Below are 17,907 nucleotides of genomic sequence, written 5' to 3'. Positions count from 1 at the left end.
ATCCCCACAATGTCATGAGGCAGCCCCATTTTGTAAAGGAGGAAACTGAGGCACAGAAATGTTGAGTAACTTGCCCACAGTTACACAGCTAGTAAGCCACAGAGGTGGCCCAGGAACCTAGGCTGTCTGGATCCAGAGCGATAGCCACCGAGCTATACTGACTTGAATACTACGACTCTCCAGAATAATTTCTCCTTCGCTCCCTCAAGTCCAGAGAGAATTCCAGCAGGGGCGAGTATGAAGCAACAGCTGAATCCAGAGACATGAAATTCAGGGGTGAGAAAGTGTTCCTACCCTAAGTGAGATCCCAGCCCCGGCCACTAATCTGGGCCGTCCCCAATTATTTCCTGCCCTCCCAACATTTTTACCCACTAGGAACCTGCCGAAGTGAACCTGGGAACAGGCTTAGTCGAGCAGGACAGCAGAGAAGCTCCCACCTGGTGGAGCGGGCAGGGGTGTCGCTGTGTGCTCGCCGCCACTGGTTTCTGTGGCTGTGTGAACGTGTTGGGTAGGAGGGGGTGATTTTGTCTGCGTGGCTGGACTGGGGGGCTGTTCCTTTCTCCGCATCTGTCTCTGTGGAGAGGCGGCGTAACTAGCCCGCCTGGTGCTTCTCACCTCTGCCACCCACTGGCTGTGGGACCCCAGGCAAACGACTCACCTCTTCGTGCCTCAGTTTCCTCATATATATAAAAATGGATATGATGATAATAATAGTACCAGCCTGATAGGGTCGTTCTGAAGATTAACGAGCTTGTCCACATAAAGTGCTTAAAACAGTGCTGGCACTGAGATAGAGCAAACACCTAGGCTTATATGTGTTAGTGTGATTAGACGTGTAAAGAGTGGGTATCTGTATATGTGTGCAAGGGCACCTGAGGGTGTAAGTAGAAAGGATCTGAAGGGCTGGGAGAACGAGCTGTCTCTGTAATTTGTGGGAGGATGATGTGCTTGTGCGAGTGCGTGCACGTGTGTGTGCTGTGTGCAACGTGGATGTGTGTGCATTCTGTCTGTGTGCGAGAGCGTCCACTGCCAGAACCCCAGGTACTACACAGACAAGCTCCGTGCCCCAGGACAGGTCCCTGAGGCTCCGTGTACCCCCGTGTCCTCGTTTGTGCAGTGGGCGGGGCTCCTCCTTCACAGGCAGCTGTGAGGACCAAGTGAGTCATGGATGGGACGCTCTGAACCGTACAAGTGCCGGTCACACGGGAGAAGTTTGTGTCAAGCATTCTGAGAGAGCAGGGCATGATTGTTGACACTCCTGGGTTCCTAAGTGCCACAGTTGTCTGTGTCTGCCCTCTCGGGGCTGCAGAGCTCCCCCGGGTGTGTTGTGGATCCCAGCGCACCATAGGCAGAAGAGCCCTTAGTCCAGTTTCTCCAATGGGGCGTTTGAGGCCCAGAGAAAGAAAGGGACTTGCCCCAGGACACCCAGCACACTGGAGCAGAGATGGGGCTAGATTGGAGCCAGTCCCTCTTGACCTTCTGGCATGGTGGGAAAGCCCTGCAGAGGTCAGGTGCGGCAGCCTCCATCGCTCGCGGCCTCTGCCCGCCCCACCTCCCCCAGCATCCCGCCGGCAGCCGCCTGGGCAGGGGAGGCTGCTTCCAGGGGGAAGGTGTGTGCTCTGGCAGCCAGCACTGTCTGGGCCGCGGAGGTTGAGGCTGGGTGGCTGCCTGGGGCGGGAATTCCATGTGTCTGCGGAGGACCCCACTGGGGCAGCCCAGTTCCAGCCCCCAGCCCTGCACTGCCACCTGGGCCAGGGCTCAGCTTGGTGTCCTGGGACTGGGTTCTGCCTGGGGATGTTCAGAGGTCCCTGGAAGAGGAGGCTGGAGGGTTCCAAATGCTTCAACTTTGGTTTTTTTATATGACACCTTTCTTGTAAGTCTACCTCGTCCCGTGACAAAAGTGTTGCTTGTTATTTGTAAAGAATACAAGTAATCAGAGAGGAGAAAATTAAACTCTTTCTTAACCGGGAAGTTCAGCAACTCAGAGACCAACCAGGCTTTGATAACACACACACACACACACACACACACACACACACACAGATATCTGCATGCTCATGCACATATTTGTACACATATGTGACACACAAACCCTCATAGGCACATGCATGAACACACATGCTTGGACACACATAACATATATAAACACCCACATACTAGCCCAAGTACATGTATACACACAAGCACACGTGCAAACACACACACAGAGCATATACTGTTCTAAGTGCTCCACAAATGTGAACTCGTCTAATCCTCGCAACCGTGCTATAAGGTAGGCACCATTGTTACTCCTGTTTTACAGATGAGGCACAAAATGATTGAGTGACTTGCTTAAGGACACTCAGTGAGTGAAATAATAGGGATTTGAACCCAGACCCATGGGCTTAATTACTAATTAGGCTCCACAGTGCTATGTTTGAGCGGCATCATTGTGGACATCCCCCTAGGCTTTTTTCCTGTGCATCTATATTGGTTTGGTTACCAAAATGGCATCCTTTTTACCTACCTACAGGGCCCTGGGGTCAGACTTGGATGTGATCCTGGCTCTCTCGCGAACAGGCTGGCTTGACTTTGTGCTTGTTCCTTCACCTCTTCGCGTCTCGATTTCTTCGTCTATAAAGTGGGAACCTATCGTATCTGATTCTGAGGGTTGGCTGAGCTTGTGTGTGTAAAGCGCTCAGCCTGGGCCTGGCACGTAGTACACCTCATTAGATAGGGCCATATTAACCACCTTCTCTGAGGCTGGAGGGCTTTGTAGGGAAAGCAGTCAGAAAATAATCTCCAGATGCAAGGTGGCCTTAACATGTTGGGGTCTGGAACGCAGAGAGAAGCTTCTGGATCTGGGCTCTCCCGAGGACGGGGTGGTATTTCATCCTGGAATCCCTGCCATTGCCACATCCCTACCCTGACCAGCAGCCCAGCCCAGCCCTGCACACTCCAGGTGGACGCGGGAACAGCAGAGGCGCGAGAGGGCGGGAGAGGAAAGCCCACAAACGGGCAGGCGGAGCCTCCTGTCCGAGTCTGGCCTGGCTGGAAGGGGAGGGGGCTGTGGGCTGGGATGTCAGATGCCATCAGCTCCCAGGGGACCGTTAAAGTCGCTGTGCTGCCAGGCAGGCCGGGGTGTCTGCAGAGGTCCCCTGCCTCCTCGGCCGGCCGCCTCCTGCCATCTGCCCGGGCTGCCCGTCCTGGGTATGCGCCCCTGGGGAGCCTGCTGCCTGGTCTCCCGCACGCCTCTCTCTGGCTCTTCTCTTTAATTCTATTTCTCTCTCCGTCCTCTCTGTTCTTTTTTCGCTTTGTCTTTCTCTCTCTACCTCTATTTCTGTCTCCCCCATGTTCTTTCTGTTTTCCCCCATCATTGTCTCTCTTTTGCTCATTCTCTCTTATCTTTTCCGCATTTCTACATCATTCATCCCTTTCCTCTGTATCTCTTTTTTTCAGTCGCCTTTTTGGTGTCTTTTTCTTTTTCTCTGTTTCTTGTTTTTCTTTCTCTCTGCCTCTCTTTTTCTCGGCCTCTTTCATTCTCTGCCATCTGGTTCTTTCTGTGTCTGGCTTTCAATCCCAAAATTGCAGCCGCTCAGAGACAGGAGGGCCCTGCACTATGCCTGGGGGAAGGTTGGCCCTGCCCCCACCCCAGGACCTCGAAGAAGCCCTCTTGGAGCAGGGTTGGTGAAGAGGGTGTCCAGGCTGGAGAGGACTGGTGTCTTTCTCTGGGGCTGGTGGGATGGAGCCCTGGCTTTGAGGTGATAGCACCGTCTCACCCCAGGGTCTGGTCTGGATTAGCCACTGTCTGGGCAATTTCTTCCCAGTGCCCAATCCACTCAGTCCACTGCAGTGGGAAGGATGGAGTATTGGGCACCTGGACCAGAGGTGAGTCAGGAGGTCTTTGCCAAGCTCCCAGGGTTAGCATCCCCTGGGATGGCAATGCTGGAGGACACTCAGGGTTTGGTGCCCTCATGCCCGCCCCCTCCAGGCAGCCGGCTCTGACTGCACAAGGTAGACACGTGACCTGTCCAGCCAGCCATGCCCCTGCTGCCCGGCACCGTGGGTCTGGCGGGCCTGCTCTTCTGGGCGGGCCAGACAGTGAACACCTTGGTGCCCAATGCCACCTTGGCACTGGCCCGGACTGAGGGCACAGCTGTGCGGCCCCTGAGTGGCCTGGGGGTGCCCCGCTACCGGCGGACGCGCCACATCTCTGCCCGAGACATGAGTGCCTTGTTGGATTATCACAACAACATCCGGGCCAGCGTGCACCCACCTGCTGCCAACATGGAATACATGGTGAGTCCCCAGTTCCCCTTCCACCAAATGCCAGTCAACTCAGTGTGTCCTGGAAGGGCTGGACCATTCGCCATAGCAAGTATCTGGCTGTCTGGGTTCTGTGGAAAGGGCAGGAATTAGTCTGCCCATTTTACAGATGAGGAAATTAAGGTGGTTGCACGGGTCCTCCTGGGAGGTGGGGGCAGAGGCCTGCTATTTATGGAGCATCTGCCGTGTGCCAGGCACTACACATTCCTGAGGGTCTCCTCTTTCCTTCAAGGTGGGAATTGTCATCTCCACTTTTCAAATAAAGAAACTGAGATGCAAAGAATGAATTTTTCCCAAGGTCACCCAGCTGGGATTCCAACCCATGTCTTCCTGCTGCTAAAGGCTGAGGTATTAACCAACACAATACCCTGCCTAAGAATTCTGGCTCTCCAATGGGGACCTGCGGGGGTGGATGGCTGAAGCTTTCCATGCGATTATCTCTTTGCCCCCGGGGGTTTGATAGACACACCCAGACTGGACAGCCCTCAACAAGCCTGTGGATGTCGAGTTTGGAGCAGTGGGCACTGGTAGCTGGGAAAAACCAGCAGTTGACCAGTGGAGGAAGCTGGAGTGTCTTCCCTCAAAGAAACGAGCTGGTGCCTCTCACCCCAGCACCCCCTCAGAAGCCAGACTCCCAGAGTGGAGGAGGGAAAGTTTCTCTTTATCACAGCCCCTCCCCCGGACCATTGTGCCAAACCAGCCTGGAGAGATAGGCTTCCAGCCCACTGAGAGATTTCTTTAGGGAAAGGGATTGCCAGTCCGCCCCCTCCAAAACAAATGCATGCTACTCAACAGCCTGAAACTTCTTTTGCAACATGACCATCACTTATGGACTAGCTCCTGCTCAGAGCCAGGCACCACGTTAAGTCTCATGGATTCCGCGAAAACAGGATGGACAAGCTCTCCTCCCTCATGGAGCTTATATTTTAGCGGGGATGATAGAAAACAAATATTAACAACAAAATATAGAGAGAATACAGTGTCAGGTAGTGGTAAGATTTCGGGGAGGGGTGGGGATAGGAGCTGGAATGGCAGGCAGCTAGAGGCGAGGGAGTCATTTATTCGTCCGTTGACTGACTCATTCATTTATTAACACAGTGACTTGCACATGGAAGGTCTTCTATTTTTCAAACAATGACGAATTTATTGAGCACCAGTTGTGCGTGCAAGGCACTCACCCCAACAGGTGTTTAATTATTGCGTGTCGTATGGAACAGAGAGAGCTGGAAGTCTCACCAGGGACCCAGGGGAGGGCCAGTGAGTGTGGGTTTCATGTTAGCATGCCCCTTCCTTCAGTTTACCCCTCTGGAGCATGAAGGAAACATTCCTCTGCTTTCCTGGGAAGAGGATGAGCCGGATGGCCCTGGCGAGATGCATGGACCCCTCTGTTGGACCCCCGTTTCTTCTTCACTTGCTGGCTTCTGCCCCCAGGACAGGTATCTGACCAAACACCCCTTGTTCAAGAAGTCCTTTCTCTCCCACAGCCCCAAGAAAGTTCTGGTTCCCTGTTTCACATTCTCACACCCGCCAGGACGGTAATGATTGTTTAATGTCTCATTTTCCTGTTAGATGTGAGTCCCCGGTGCCTAGAAATATGGTTCAGTATTTGCTGAATAAACAAATGAAATGAATGAGCAAATAGCATCTCAGAGAGCCCCAGGAAGACAGAGTAGAAGGGAACTATTTTTTAAGTGATGATTTTCAGGTTATAAAACTTGGGGCATTCATACATTGGAAAATTATGAAGCTGGTAAGAAGGATGAGGAGGGTGTTCTCTACGTACTGATGTGGATTAATCACTAAGATAACCTATCTTGTTAAGTGAAAAGAGCGAGGTGCAGAACAGAGTGTCTGGCATGCTGCTATTTGTCAAAAAAATATATATATATAATTATTTTATATTTTATATATTTTTATATATAATTACATATATATATAACCATATATATATAGGCTTGTACATGTATAGAATATTTCTGGAAGAGGACAGAAGAAACAGTGATGGTGCCTCTAGGGGGCAGGGTGGCTGGAGGGACAATATAAGACAGAGATGAGAGACTTTCCACTTTTCCTCCTTTGGACTTCTTATGTATTAAATTTGTGCATGTTTTCACTACTCAAAAAAAAAAAACCTTTTGAATTAAAATTTTTAATGTTAAACACATTTTGAAAATACAACAACAAAAAAATCAGTCATCTTCCCATCACCCCAGGGCTCAGTCACTTCTAGGGACTGCTGAGGACTCCTGGCCAAATACCCTGGGACACTGCTCGGAACAGAGAGCCCCAAGCTTGAAGTCCGGTGAGGGGAAAAGGGCAGTAGACTAGGAGTCAGAGACCTGGGTGTGGATCTCGGCTCTGGTGTGGACTTGCTGTCAACCTGGAAGTCACAGGCCTCTCTGAGCCTCAGTTTTCTAACTTGTCGAGGGGATCTGTTGCAGGGTTCCGAGGAGATGGGGGAGTAGTGGCGCCATGTCTGTGTGCATCTCTACATGGTTGAGATGGTGGTGGTTGTTCCCCAGGGGATTTCATGACCTTTCTTTCCCCAGGTCTGGGACGAGCGGCTGGCCAGGTCTGCCGAGGCCTGGGCCACCCAGTGCATCTGGGCCCACGGGCCTTCACAGCTGATGAGATACGTGGGCCAGAACCTCTCCATCCATTCTGGCCGGTGAGTGATCCTCTGCCCTTCCTTCACTCAGTCATTCAACGAGGTCCCCGAGCAAGCTGGTGGCAGAGTGACTTTTCCCTTCTCCCGCCCAGCACCTTCCATCCTCTCTGCCTCCCCAGGTACCGCTCGGTGGTGGATCTCGTGAAGTCTTGGTCTGAGGAGAAGCGGCATTATTTGTTTCCGGCACCAAAAGACTGTAAGCCGCGCTGCCCCTGGCGCTGCGGTGGGCCTGTCTGCTCCCACTATACCCAGGTACCCCTTTGTCGGGACCGTGGGCCATTGGGAGAACAAATCGTGGTCCCTTAGAAGAAAAAGACTGTGGTGGAACAGACATTAGAAATAAAACAAGAGGCCCCTATGGACTTCCTTTTACGTAATAAGCCTCTTCCTGGAAAGTTGTGTGTATGTTGAATTGAGCTGAACTAGATCTTGTTTTGAGTGGCATAGGTGGGCTGACCAGGTTGTCTGACCCAGAATGGAGATGTGTGGTCTGACAAGTTCAAGAGTGATTTTCAATTCAATAGGCCCAAACACTTTCCGTTTTCTAAGGCTCCCACTATCTTAAAAAAAGAAATACCAAAATAAGGTTACAAAAAGTGTAGTATATTTTGAGTGCTAATATTGAACATTTTAACACTTATCACACATAAAAATATAATGCAATATAATGTTGCAAGGAACAGGACAGAAACTTCCAACTGTATGACAAACGTCTTCTTTCAGTCCTGTTGGTTTCTCTGTGACTCATTTGGAGGTAATGTCAAAAATCTAAATTTGAGACGCTCTAATTACCTCCATTTTAACAAAAAAGAAACAAAGGCACAGAGTGGTTAAGTGACTTGGTCAAAGTCACACAGCTGATGATATTGAGACTCTGATTCTAGGCTGTTTAACTCCAAAGTTTGTGTTTTAACCTCCAACACAATGATTTTCAAACATTAGTCACTACAAAAAAAAAAAAGAAAGAAATCTAATAGAATGGTATAGAAAATATTAGCATATATCACACTTGTAAAACTTTTGTTCCAATTGTGTGTGTGTGTGTGTGTGTGTTTGTACACTGGGTAACAATATAAAATTTATTCCTTACTGTTAGTTGTAGTAAAAAAAAGTTTGAGAAACATTGTAGTACAATATGCATCCAGCCCCCTCACCTTGAGACAGGTAGACTGCCTCCTCCAGGAAGACCTCATCTAATGCACCCACCCTGAACCAAGCCCAGGACCCTCCCAGCCCCGAGGAACCTGCGCCCTGCTGAGTCCTTCTCACATTGCCCCTGTCTGTCCTTCCTCAGATGGTGTGGGCGTCCTCCAATCGGCTGGGCTGTGCCATCCACACATGTGGCAGCATCAACGTCTGGGGCAGCACTTGGCGTCAGGCAGTGTACCTGGTCTGCAACTATGCCATTAAGTAAGTGCAGCACCGAGACAGAGAGGGTGCTGAGGAGGGAGGTGGACCCTGAGGTGGAGTGGGCGGAATTCAAAGAAAAGGAAGACACACAGGACACCTCGCCTTCCTCCATCCTAAGTAACCTCAATACCGTACAATCTGGTAGTTTTAGAGAGTCAATTATTAATACTTTTTCTTTACCCAAGTTTCACGATTGATTGGGAGATAGACAGAGGACTGAGGCAGGTGGATTGGCTGCCTCCCTGATGAAGTCGATAGTGGAAAATGGGGCTTAGATCTGCCCGCCAATGGGCTTGTAAATATCTCACTATTGAGTTAGACCTGCACCCATTGACGGGCAGCGGTGGACAACCACAGGCCTCTTCCTACAGGTGCAGAGTCAGCTCCTCTAAGCACAAGAAATAGAGTCCAAGAACACACGCTCCCTGCAGGCAGGCACATCCCATCAGAAAGACAGGAAGTGGGGCCGGCCCCGTGGCGTAGCGGTTAAGTGCGCACGCTCTGCTGCTGGCGGCCAGGGTTTGGATCCTGGGCACACACCGACGCACCGCTTGTCAGGCCATGCTGTGGCGGTGTCCCACATAAAGTGGAGGAAGATGGGCACAGATGTTAGCTCAGGGCCAGTCTTCCTCAGCAAAAAGAAGAGGATTGGCATGGATGTTAGCTCAGGGCTGATCTTCCTCACACACACACAAAAAAAGACAGGAAGGATGGAATGAGCATGCTCAGCTCCTTCTCTCAGACTCTCCAGTCAGCTTGGTGGGAGAGAGGTCACGAGGGGTCTTCATACACAGACTTTCAGAAACACGGAGAAAGGGGAATGACAGTTCCCTTCCAATGCAATATACAAACCTGCAAATATTACAGATTCTCAGACAAAAACAAGAACAAATTCTAAATAAACAGGATATTTAGAAAGTCAAAATTACATAATGATAGCCACCTTCTACTCTCACTTAGCCCTTGACCGTTTACAAAATACCTTCACCTTATTATCTGGTTGAAGAGATGACAGAGAGAAAGAAGGAAGGATAAAGGGAGGGACACTGGGAAAGTATTTTCCCTTTTTACATTAAGAAATTGAGGATCAGAGAGGTTAAGTAATTTACCAAAAGTCACAAAGCTGATAAGGGGCAGAGCTGTTTGAAACACAAGTCTGTTGATTCCAAGTCCCACGTTCTGTCTACTATACTATCCTGATGTTCTGGAAGTCATTGGAAGCCAGAACACAAATCCTCAAGCTAAAATATTTATTTATTAGATGGTGACATCTATTGACAATTGTCATATTGCAGCCCAGCTTTATTAGGAGCTGAAAGCAGCTCAAGGGGCTGTTCCAATTTGTTTGCTGATATATCTAGTTTATATAGTTAGTATAGTTGTTAAGATTTTTAGGCTCTGGAGTCAAGACTGCCAGGGTTCGAATTTGTGATTTAACTTAACTCTTCCATGCCTGTTTCTTCATCTGCAAAATGCAAATAAAATAGTACCTACTCATAGAATTGTTGAGAGAATTAAGTGAGCTGAGCCAGGTAATGCCCCCGAGCTCATAAGAATTTCAGAATACGTGTTGGTTCTTCTTATTACCAGACCTGGATTTGATTCCCAGGTCTACCATGCACACACTAAGGACTTTGGAGAAATCATTTTGTCTCTAGGCCCTCAGTCTGCTCTTTTAAAATAGGGCTAACACTGCCTGGCTCACAGAGGATCATAGTACATAGTTGCCCACAGTACATGCTCAATAAATGGTGCCCATGACTGTAACTAGGTTATAAACTCTTTGAGGGTGGGAAATAGATCCTATTCATTTCTTATCCTTCCACTACTGTGACTTCAACCCTTTATTTTTTTAAGCAGTAGAACTTTTTTCCAAGTGGTCAAATTAAACAAAAAAAAGAACCACTTTGATTCCATCAACGCAGATGTCCCCACCACCCACTCTCCCTGCCCCCAAATTTCTACCTTATGAGAACATCTGGCACAAATCCTGAAGGCCAGTGGGTGCTGTGGAAGTGCTGAATGAATGAATGAGTCCCATATGAAACCAGAAGTGTGTGTTTTTCTAAGCACTTTGGCTGACTTTACTCACATTCATTCAACAATCATTTTTGGAGAAAAAATATTCCATTTCTGCCCACAAAGAATGTTCTTTTTTTTTTTTTTTTTAATAATTTTATTTATTTATTTTTTTCCCCAAAGCCCCAGTGGATAGTTGTACGTCATAGTTGCACATCCCTCTAGTTGCTGTATGTGGGACGCAGCCTCAGCATGGCCCAACAAGCGGTGGTCGGTGCACGCCCGGGATCCGAACCCTGGCTGCCAGCAGCGGAGCGTGCGCACCTAACTGCTAAGCCACGGGGCTGGCCCAAGAATGTTCATTTGAAGTGGAAGAAATAAGGCTCTGGGACTTGCAGAGATAACTAATGCTACAGGCCAATTATGACATTATTAGGCAGCATGAGCAAGAGAGAGCTAGGGGAATGATTTTAGGCCTTGAGAGGAGAAAGACGGAAAAAAAGAGAACTCTGTGGGCTGGGATGGAGAAGAGAGTTGTGGGAAGATGAGTGCATAAGCTGGATCCACGTGCTGCTGGGGCAGTCTGGAATGCCTGACCAAAAACTGTAGATGTGATTCTTTATAAGCCAGGGGTTGGCAAAATCCAGCCCACAGCCAAAATCTGTCCTGCTGCCTGTTTTTATAAATAAAGTTTTATTGAAACACAGCTATGCCATTTGTTTACATATTACTTAATGGCTGGTTTCATGCAATAGAGACATTGGCCCTCAAAGCCTAAAATATTTACTATCTGGCCCTTTCCATGAAAAATTTGCCAGTCCCTGCAGAGGCAATGGGAAGCCACTAAAAGTTCTTAAGCAAGAGAATATGATGAAGGTTTCCTTCTTTTTAAAACAGCTTTATTGAGATATAATTCACATACCATACAATTCACCCATTTGAAGTGTACAATTCAATGGGTTTTACTATATTATAGTATTAATTTTTAAAAATTGTGGCAAAATACGTACAACACAAAATTTGCCATTTTAACCATTTTTAAGTGTACAACTCAGGGGCATAAAGTACATTCACAATATCGTGCAACCATCATCACTACCTATCTCCAAAACTTTTTCATTTCCCAAAAAGAAACTTGGTGACCATTCAGCAATAACTCCCCATCCCCCCAGCCACAAAAGGCCTTGGTCTGTTGAGAGGATTAACTCAAGAGCAGGCAGGATGGATCTGGGATAAGGTCACTGAAGAAACAAATGTACAGCAGTGGCCATGATGAGGCTTCATGGGCACATCCCCCAGTGACTGAATTATACTCATCATCTAATTATTCTAGCTCTCATTGGCACAGCACTCTTAAAAGTCACAAAGTGTTTTCTCATAGACCATTTGACATATTTTTTACAGACACCATTTCATTTGTTTATTTTACTCAGAGGATGAAATCAAGGCTTAGAAATGAGATGGTTTATTCTGTCACCAGCTGGCAGGTGGCAGAATCCAGGACCAGAACTCAGATCTGTCTGTTGGGGGTTGGGAGCGTGTGGGGGGGATGGAGGGAATAAGAAAATCCATACTTACTGGGGAGGCACTTATTTGCCAGGAACGTTGCTAGGTGCATGCACACCTGGCTCCATTATTTGATCTTCGCTGCATCCCTGTGAGAGAGGAAGCTCTTGGTTTTACAGATGAAGAAACCGAGGCTGCCAAAGTGACTCGCAAGGTCACTCAGCCAGTTGATTGCGGTGCTGAGGTTTGGAAACCCATGTGAAGGTAGCTCACGTTAAGTCTCCTCTGTCCCCTGATCCCGTCTCCCTGGGATCTTTTCTCTTCCAGAGGCAACTGGATTGGTGAGGCGCCGTACAAGATGGGGCGGCCGTGTTCTGCCTGCCCCCCCAATTACCAAGGCAGCTGCAACAGCAACATGTGCTTCTCTGGGCTCAAATCCAACAGGCTCCTGTGGTTCTGAATTTTCCCTGGGCTCTGGCGGGCCTCCAGCTGGGGCTGACCCTCCAAGGGTCCCTCCCCTAAGACAAGGTCAAGGAATAATTTTTTAAAAAAAGACATGAATTAGCCTCACTCCACCGATCTGGATTTTCCCTCCTGATTCCATTTCCTAAATGTCCACGTGCCAGAAGCAAACCTCCTTGCCTTCCTTCTCTCCTCAGTTACATCTTTCTCTTCTCTGGCCTCTGGGAAGGAGGCCTGCATCTTTAATTGACTCAGTTCTCAGAGAGCCAGGGCTGGAGGGAGCAGTGGCAGCAGCAGCTTTGTGACTCTCGGGCCTCAAACCCACAAGTCTTTGTCCATCCAATGAAAGTTATTTGTTAAATAGTCTTTGGCCTGAAACCTACCTTCATGCCTTCAATAACAGCCAACCAGCTTCTGGGCAGCCTTTGAGGACCTGTGGTTCCCTCCTTGAGTTGGGAACATTTCAGGTCCAAGCTTTTAAGAAATAATTGAAATTAGCTTGTGAACACCCACTCCACTTTGCATGTTACTGGAGCCACCACAAGGTCCAGGCCCCCCTTTTACAGATGGGTACACTGAGGCTCAAGGAAGGAGTGTGATTTACTGAGAGCTGCACAGCGTGTCTGCAATGGCATCTAGGTTGGAGCTCAGGCTCTCACATCCCCTTCAGGTGCTTCAGCACCTCTCTAAGCGCTCAAGACTGAGAGTCAAAAACCAAAGTTGGCCTGAAGGAACTTTCTCTTTCTGGGCCTTTTTCTCTTTCACTCTGTCTCTCTGCCTTGGTCTCTCTCTTTCATCTACTCGCTGCTGCTCTCGCGCACGCGCTCGCTCTCTCTCTCCCTCTCTCCCTCTCTCTCTCTCTCTTTCTTCTATAGAATCTCCTTCTCATTCCCATAAACCATTTCCCCTCTCCCCGCCCCACCCAGATATCATAACACACAAAAGTCCTTTTGTCTCCGAGATAGTAAAATCTCTCCTCAGACCTTGTCCTCCAGCTGGGGCCCCCTCCCTGCCTGGCTGGACAGAGCTCCATTCAAAGACCTGGATGGAAAACAGGCCCCTTTCCCCAGAGTCCCTATGTCGTCCTGGACGGAGTGAGTTTTCTCCCTCTTGGTCATTCCCACCTAGGCCATGACCTGTGTCAACATGTCAACATTCCCCCTTCCGCCCCCAATAAAGTCGTTTGAGATCTGACATAGTGGTTCTCTGGCGCCTTGCTCTCTCAGCTCCAGGAGGGTCAAAAGAGGAGAGAAGGGAACTGAGGAGGGGGAGTTGGAATGAGGGGAAACCAGCTCAAGAGGATGACCAGGGGAGGCAGCCAACAGCCCCTCAGCCCCTACTTTGTGCCAGACATGCCGGCTAGATCAGTGCACACGTCCATGTGTGTATATTATTACTTCATTTTACAGATGAGAAAAATGGGTGAGTGCCCATTTCCAAATGGGCTGGAAATGAGTGAAATAAGAGAAACAAGGACACCATTTTGAGTTCATTATTCTCGGATTATATCCTTCCTACTTTTGGGGGGAGGGGTATTAAAATATCCTTTCATTTATAAAATAATGATGACAATAAATATTAGATTTTTAAAAATTATTAATGTTTTTATATTGGGGGAAGAAAAGTCTTGCCAATCCTATGTCAATTTCCCAAACAGTTCTGGAAATTGAAATGGCACGTGACCCCTGGACGAAATGACATGCATAAGGTCACATAGCTAGTAAGGAGCAGACATGGGATTTGAATTCAGCTTCATCCGACCCCCAAATCTGTGTTGTTTTGATGCCCCACATTGCCCTCCTGTGTCCTGAGTACCAGGATAATGAGAATAACAACCACTGTCATCTATGAACTGCTTATACACTCAGTCTCATTGCATTATCACAGCTGTCTTCAGTGTTAGGTAACTTTAAGTCTTAGATAACTGTTCCTATCCCTATTTTACAGATGTAAAAACTGAGGCTAATGAACCTGAATTTGAATCTGCTTTATATGACTCAAAAGCCTGATGTCTTAACCCATTCACTCTCTCGTCTCTCAGTTAATAAGGGAGAAACTCAGGGGTCGGACAAAGGTAGAGATAATTAAGCAAAAAGTGTCATTTTAGGGTGGGAATTCCAGATGACCTCCTGGGTTCCTCGTTTCTGAAATTGCCTCTGAGAAGAACCCAGGCTGAAGGAGAAATGAGCCAGTTGGGCTTCCTCCCGCTGGCCATGCCTGGACGCTGCAGACCTGGGGGTGAGGGCTCTGGGTGGAGGGGGTTGCACGCAGTATCCCCAACTGAAAGGGACCTTTTGCCACAAGAAATCTGTAACAACTTTCAAACCTCTGTAGTGTTTTACACTTTTTGAAGGTTTTCATAAGCCAGTCTCATTTGATCACTCATTCGCTCATACGTTCAACAACAAAGAAGGTTAGGAGCATGGACCCTGGAGCCAGACTAAGTGCGAATTTAACTTCGTGGCTGGTTGCGCTTGGGTAAGTCACTGTGAGCTCTCAGACTCGTCTGCAGATGAGGACGCTAATAGCATCTGCCTCAGGAGGTCGTTCAAAACAGTAAATGAATGAATACTTGCAAAGCACTTAGAACAGTGTCTGGCACATAGTAAGTACCATAAAACTGTCAGCTCTGAGCACAGTCATTAATGTATAGATCAGGGTGGGCAAACTATGGCACACAAGCCAAATCGGGCCCACTGCCTGTTTTTTTAAATAAAGTTTTATTGGAACACAGCCATGCTCATTTGTTTATGTATCGTCCATGGCTACTTTCATGCTTCCACAGCACAGATGAGTAGTTGCAAGAGAATATATGTCTCATAGAGCCTAAAATATTAACTATCTGGCCTTTTACAGAAAACGTTTGTCAACCCTTGAGATCTATAATATTCCTGTATTCCTGAAGCTTATAATTCTAGTGGGACAGTCAGGCATTAAACAGAAGATGAATACAAATACTATATTATAGTGGAAGTAAGTGCCACCTGGAGAAGAACAGGGAATTACAAGAGCGCAGTCTAAACTAGAATGGGTAGTCACCTGGGTCTTCCTGCAGAGAGAGGTTTTTTGATGAAGAGGAGAAGCTAGTCAGGATCTGAGGCAGTGGTGACAATGTGGGTGGAAAGCTGGGAGAGAGAGTACATGGAAATAGCAGAGACTAAGAGAAGACCTGCTGGGTGTGGGGGGAAAGGGAGTGAGATGACCCTGGCAAGGGAGGCAGGGCCCAAATCATAAACACTCTTGGAGCGTCACTCGAGGCCAATGGTGAGGCACCACCAGAGTCTGATAGTGGAACACCGTGTCAGATTTACACCTGAAAAGATAGTCTGGCTGCGTTCATGGGGAATAGATTTGACAGGGCCAGAGTGGATGCTGAGATTTGGGGAAAAAGGCTAATTCAGTAATCCAGGTGAGAAATGAAGGATGGCTTGAACCAAGATGGTGGCACTGGAAACAGAGAGAAGTGGATACATTTTTGAGATGTTTAGGACGTGGAATTCAAGGGGACTTTGATTACTTTGGTTAGGCGTGGGTGTGAAGGAAATGGAGTAGATGAGGGTGCATTTTATCAAGATGGGGGGCACAGGGGAAGGAAGGTTGAGGGAAGCCAAGAGCAGGAGTGCAATTAGGGGCGTGTTATATTTGAGTTGTCTGTGAAACATGTAAGTGGGGAGAGCTAGGAGGCAGTTGGATACATGAATCTGGACTCCAGAGGAGAAATTTAGGTTGGAGATACACAATTGGGAATCACAGGTATATGGATGGCCCTTGAAGCCACGGTAATGAATGAGAAGAGAGATAACAGAGTGAAAAAGAGGTAAATCTAGAACTGAGCTCCAAGTAACTCTAATATTTAAGGACAGGTGAGGAAGCTGAACTGTCAAGAGACAGAAAAGAAAGGAACAGTCAAGAAGGAAGAAAACCAGAAGACTATAATAGTATGGATGCTAAGGGAAGAGGTCATTTAAAGGAAGAGGGGTCAACTGTCAAATGCCGTTGAGGATCTAGTAAAACGTCAATTGAATGTTTAGGCACCGAGTCATTCTAACTCGCCAGTGAAGACTCAGTGGTGTGTGGTGGGGAGGAAGACAGAAGCCAGATTGAAGGAGGTAGTGTGATAGGTAGGAGAGGGGAAAAATAGAGACAGGTAGTGTAGACAGCTGTTTTAAAAGTTCAGCAACAAGAGGGAGGAAGGAGGTAATGTAGTTAGCTGAGACGGGGAAGGAAGCTCTTGAGGGAGCTCTTTTTTTTTTTAATAAAAGAGATATTATAACATATTTAAATGTTGATAAGATTCTGTTTCTAGAAATTTGTGCTACTCCCTGCATGTGGGTCAAGACACGTGTACAAAGATGTTCACTGTTTGTAGCGGCAAAACCTGGAAACCACCTAACTGTCCAGCAATAGGACACTAATAAAATCACTTATGGGACCTTCACACAATGAACGTGACGTAGCTACTTGAGACAACAAGGTAGGTATGCTGGTACGGAGCTGGCCTTTGGATACTAAGGAGAAAAGAGCAGCAGAAGAGTGTTTAATGTGTTCCCAAAAATATATAGAGATATGTTTCCATGTATTTATATGCATTTACATTTTTGTGTGTATATTAGTCACATTTGGCTGCCATAACAAAATAATGTAAGTCGGGTGGCTTAAACAAAAGAAAATCATTTTTTCACAGTTCTGGAGGCTTGAAGTCTGAGATTAGGGTGCCAGCGTAGTTGGGTTCTGGTGAGGGCTCTTGTCCTGGATTGCAGACAGCTGCCTTCTTACTGTGACCTCATATGGCAGAGAGAGAGTGAGTGAGCTTTCTCATGTCTCTTCTTATAAGGACATTAATCCTATCAGATCAGGACTCCACTATTATGACCTCATTTAACCTTAATTACTTCTGTAAAGGCCCTATCTTCAAATACAGTCACATTGGAGAGTTAGGGTTTCAACATACGAATTTTGGGAGGACACGATTCAGTTGATAGCAGTATGTATATAATTTCTGGAAATATATACAAGAATTTGTTCAAAATTTCAATAGAGTGAGATGTGGAAACTAAACTAGAAGGAAGGCTTGTATTTCATTACATGCTGTTTGTACAATTGTCATTTTTAACACGTGTGTGCATTACTTTGTTCATTTACAGAACTAGTTTAAAACAAACAAAAGCAAAAGGAAAGATCACATCACACAGTTACAGTTAGAAAGACTGACAACAGCAGTGATGAGGATGTGGAGCAAATAGGAGATTTCTTACCCTGTTGGTAGGAAGGCAAAATGGCATGACCACTTTGGACTACAGTTTGGGAGATTCTTATGAGTTAAACATATATATACCATATCAACCAGAAATTCCTTTCCTAGAAATTTAACAAAGAGAAATGAAAACAGACGTCTACATGAAGACTTGTCCATGAATATACATAGCTGCTTAATTCATAATTGCTCCCAACTGGAGCCATCCCAAATGTCCATCACTAGGTGAGTGGGTGAACAAATTGCAGTATATCCATTCAATGGAATACTACTTAGCAAGAAA

At 47.3% G+C, this 17,907-nt stretch overlaps 1 protein-coding gene across 1 annotated transcript; it reads left to right on the top strand.

Annotated features, from left to right (window-relative positions):
* Positions 1-3,859: 3,859 nt before the first annotated feature.
* R3HDML (R3H domain containing like) lies at positions 3,860-12,787 on the top strand. Its single transcript, XM_004430376.3, has 5 exons — positions 3,860-4,278; positions 6,855-6,973; positions 7,093-7,225; positions 8,268-8,383; positions 12,236-12,787. Exons 1-5 carry the CDS (start codon positions 4,021-4,023, stop codon positions 12,366-12,368), a joined length of 759 nt encoding a protein of 252 aa, XP_004430433.1. The 5' UTR covers positions 3,860-4,020; the 3' UTR covers positions 12,369-12,787.
* The last annotated feature ends 5,120 nt before the right edge of the window (positions 12,788-17,907 follow it).

This window comes from Ceratotherium simum, chromosome 21 (assembly GCF_057802395.1).
Source record: "Ceratotherium simum simum isolate JZ-2026a chromosome 21, ASM5780239v1, whole genome shotgun sequence".
Classification (NCBI taxonomy): Eukaryota; Metazoa; Chordata; class Mammalia; order Perissodactyla; family Rhinocerotidae; genus Ceratotherium; species Ceratotherium simum.
This window is presented reverse-complemented; position numbering and strand designations above follow the sequence as displayed.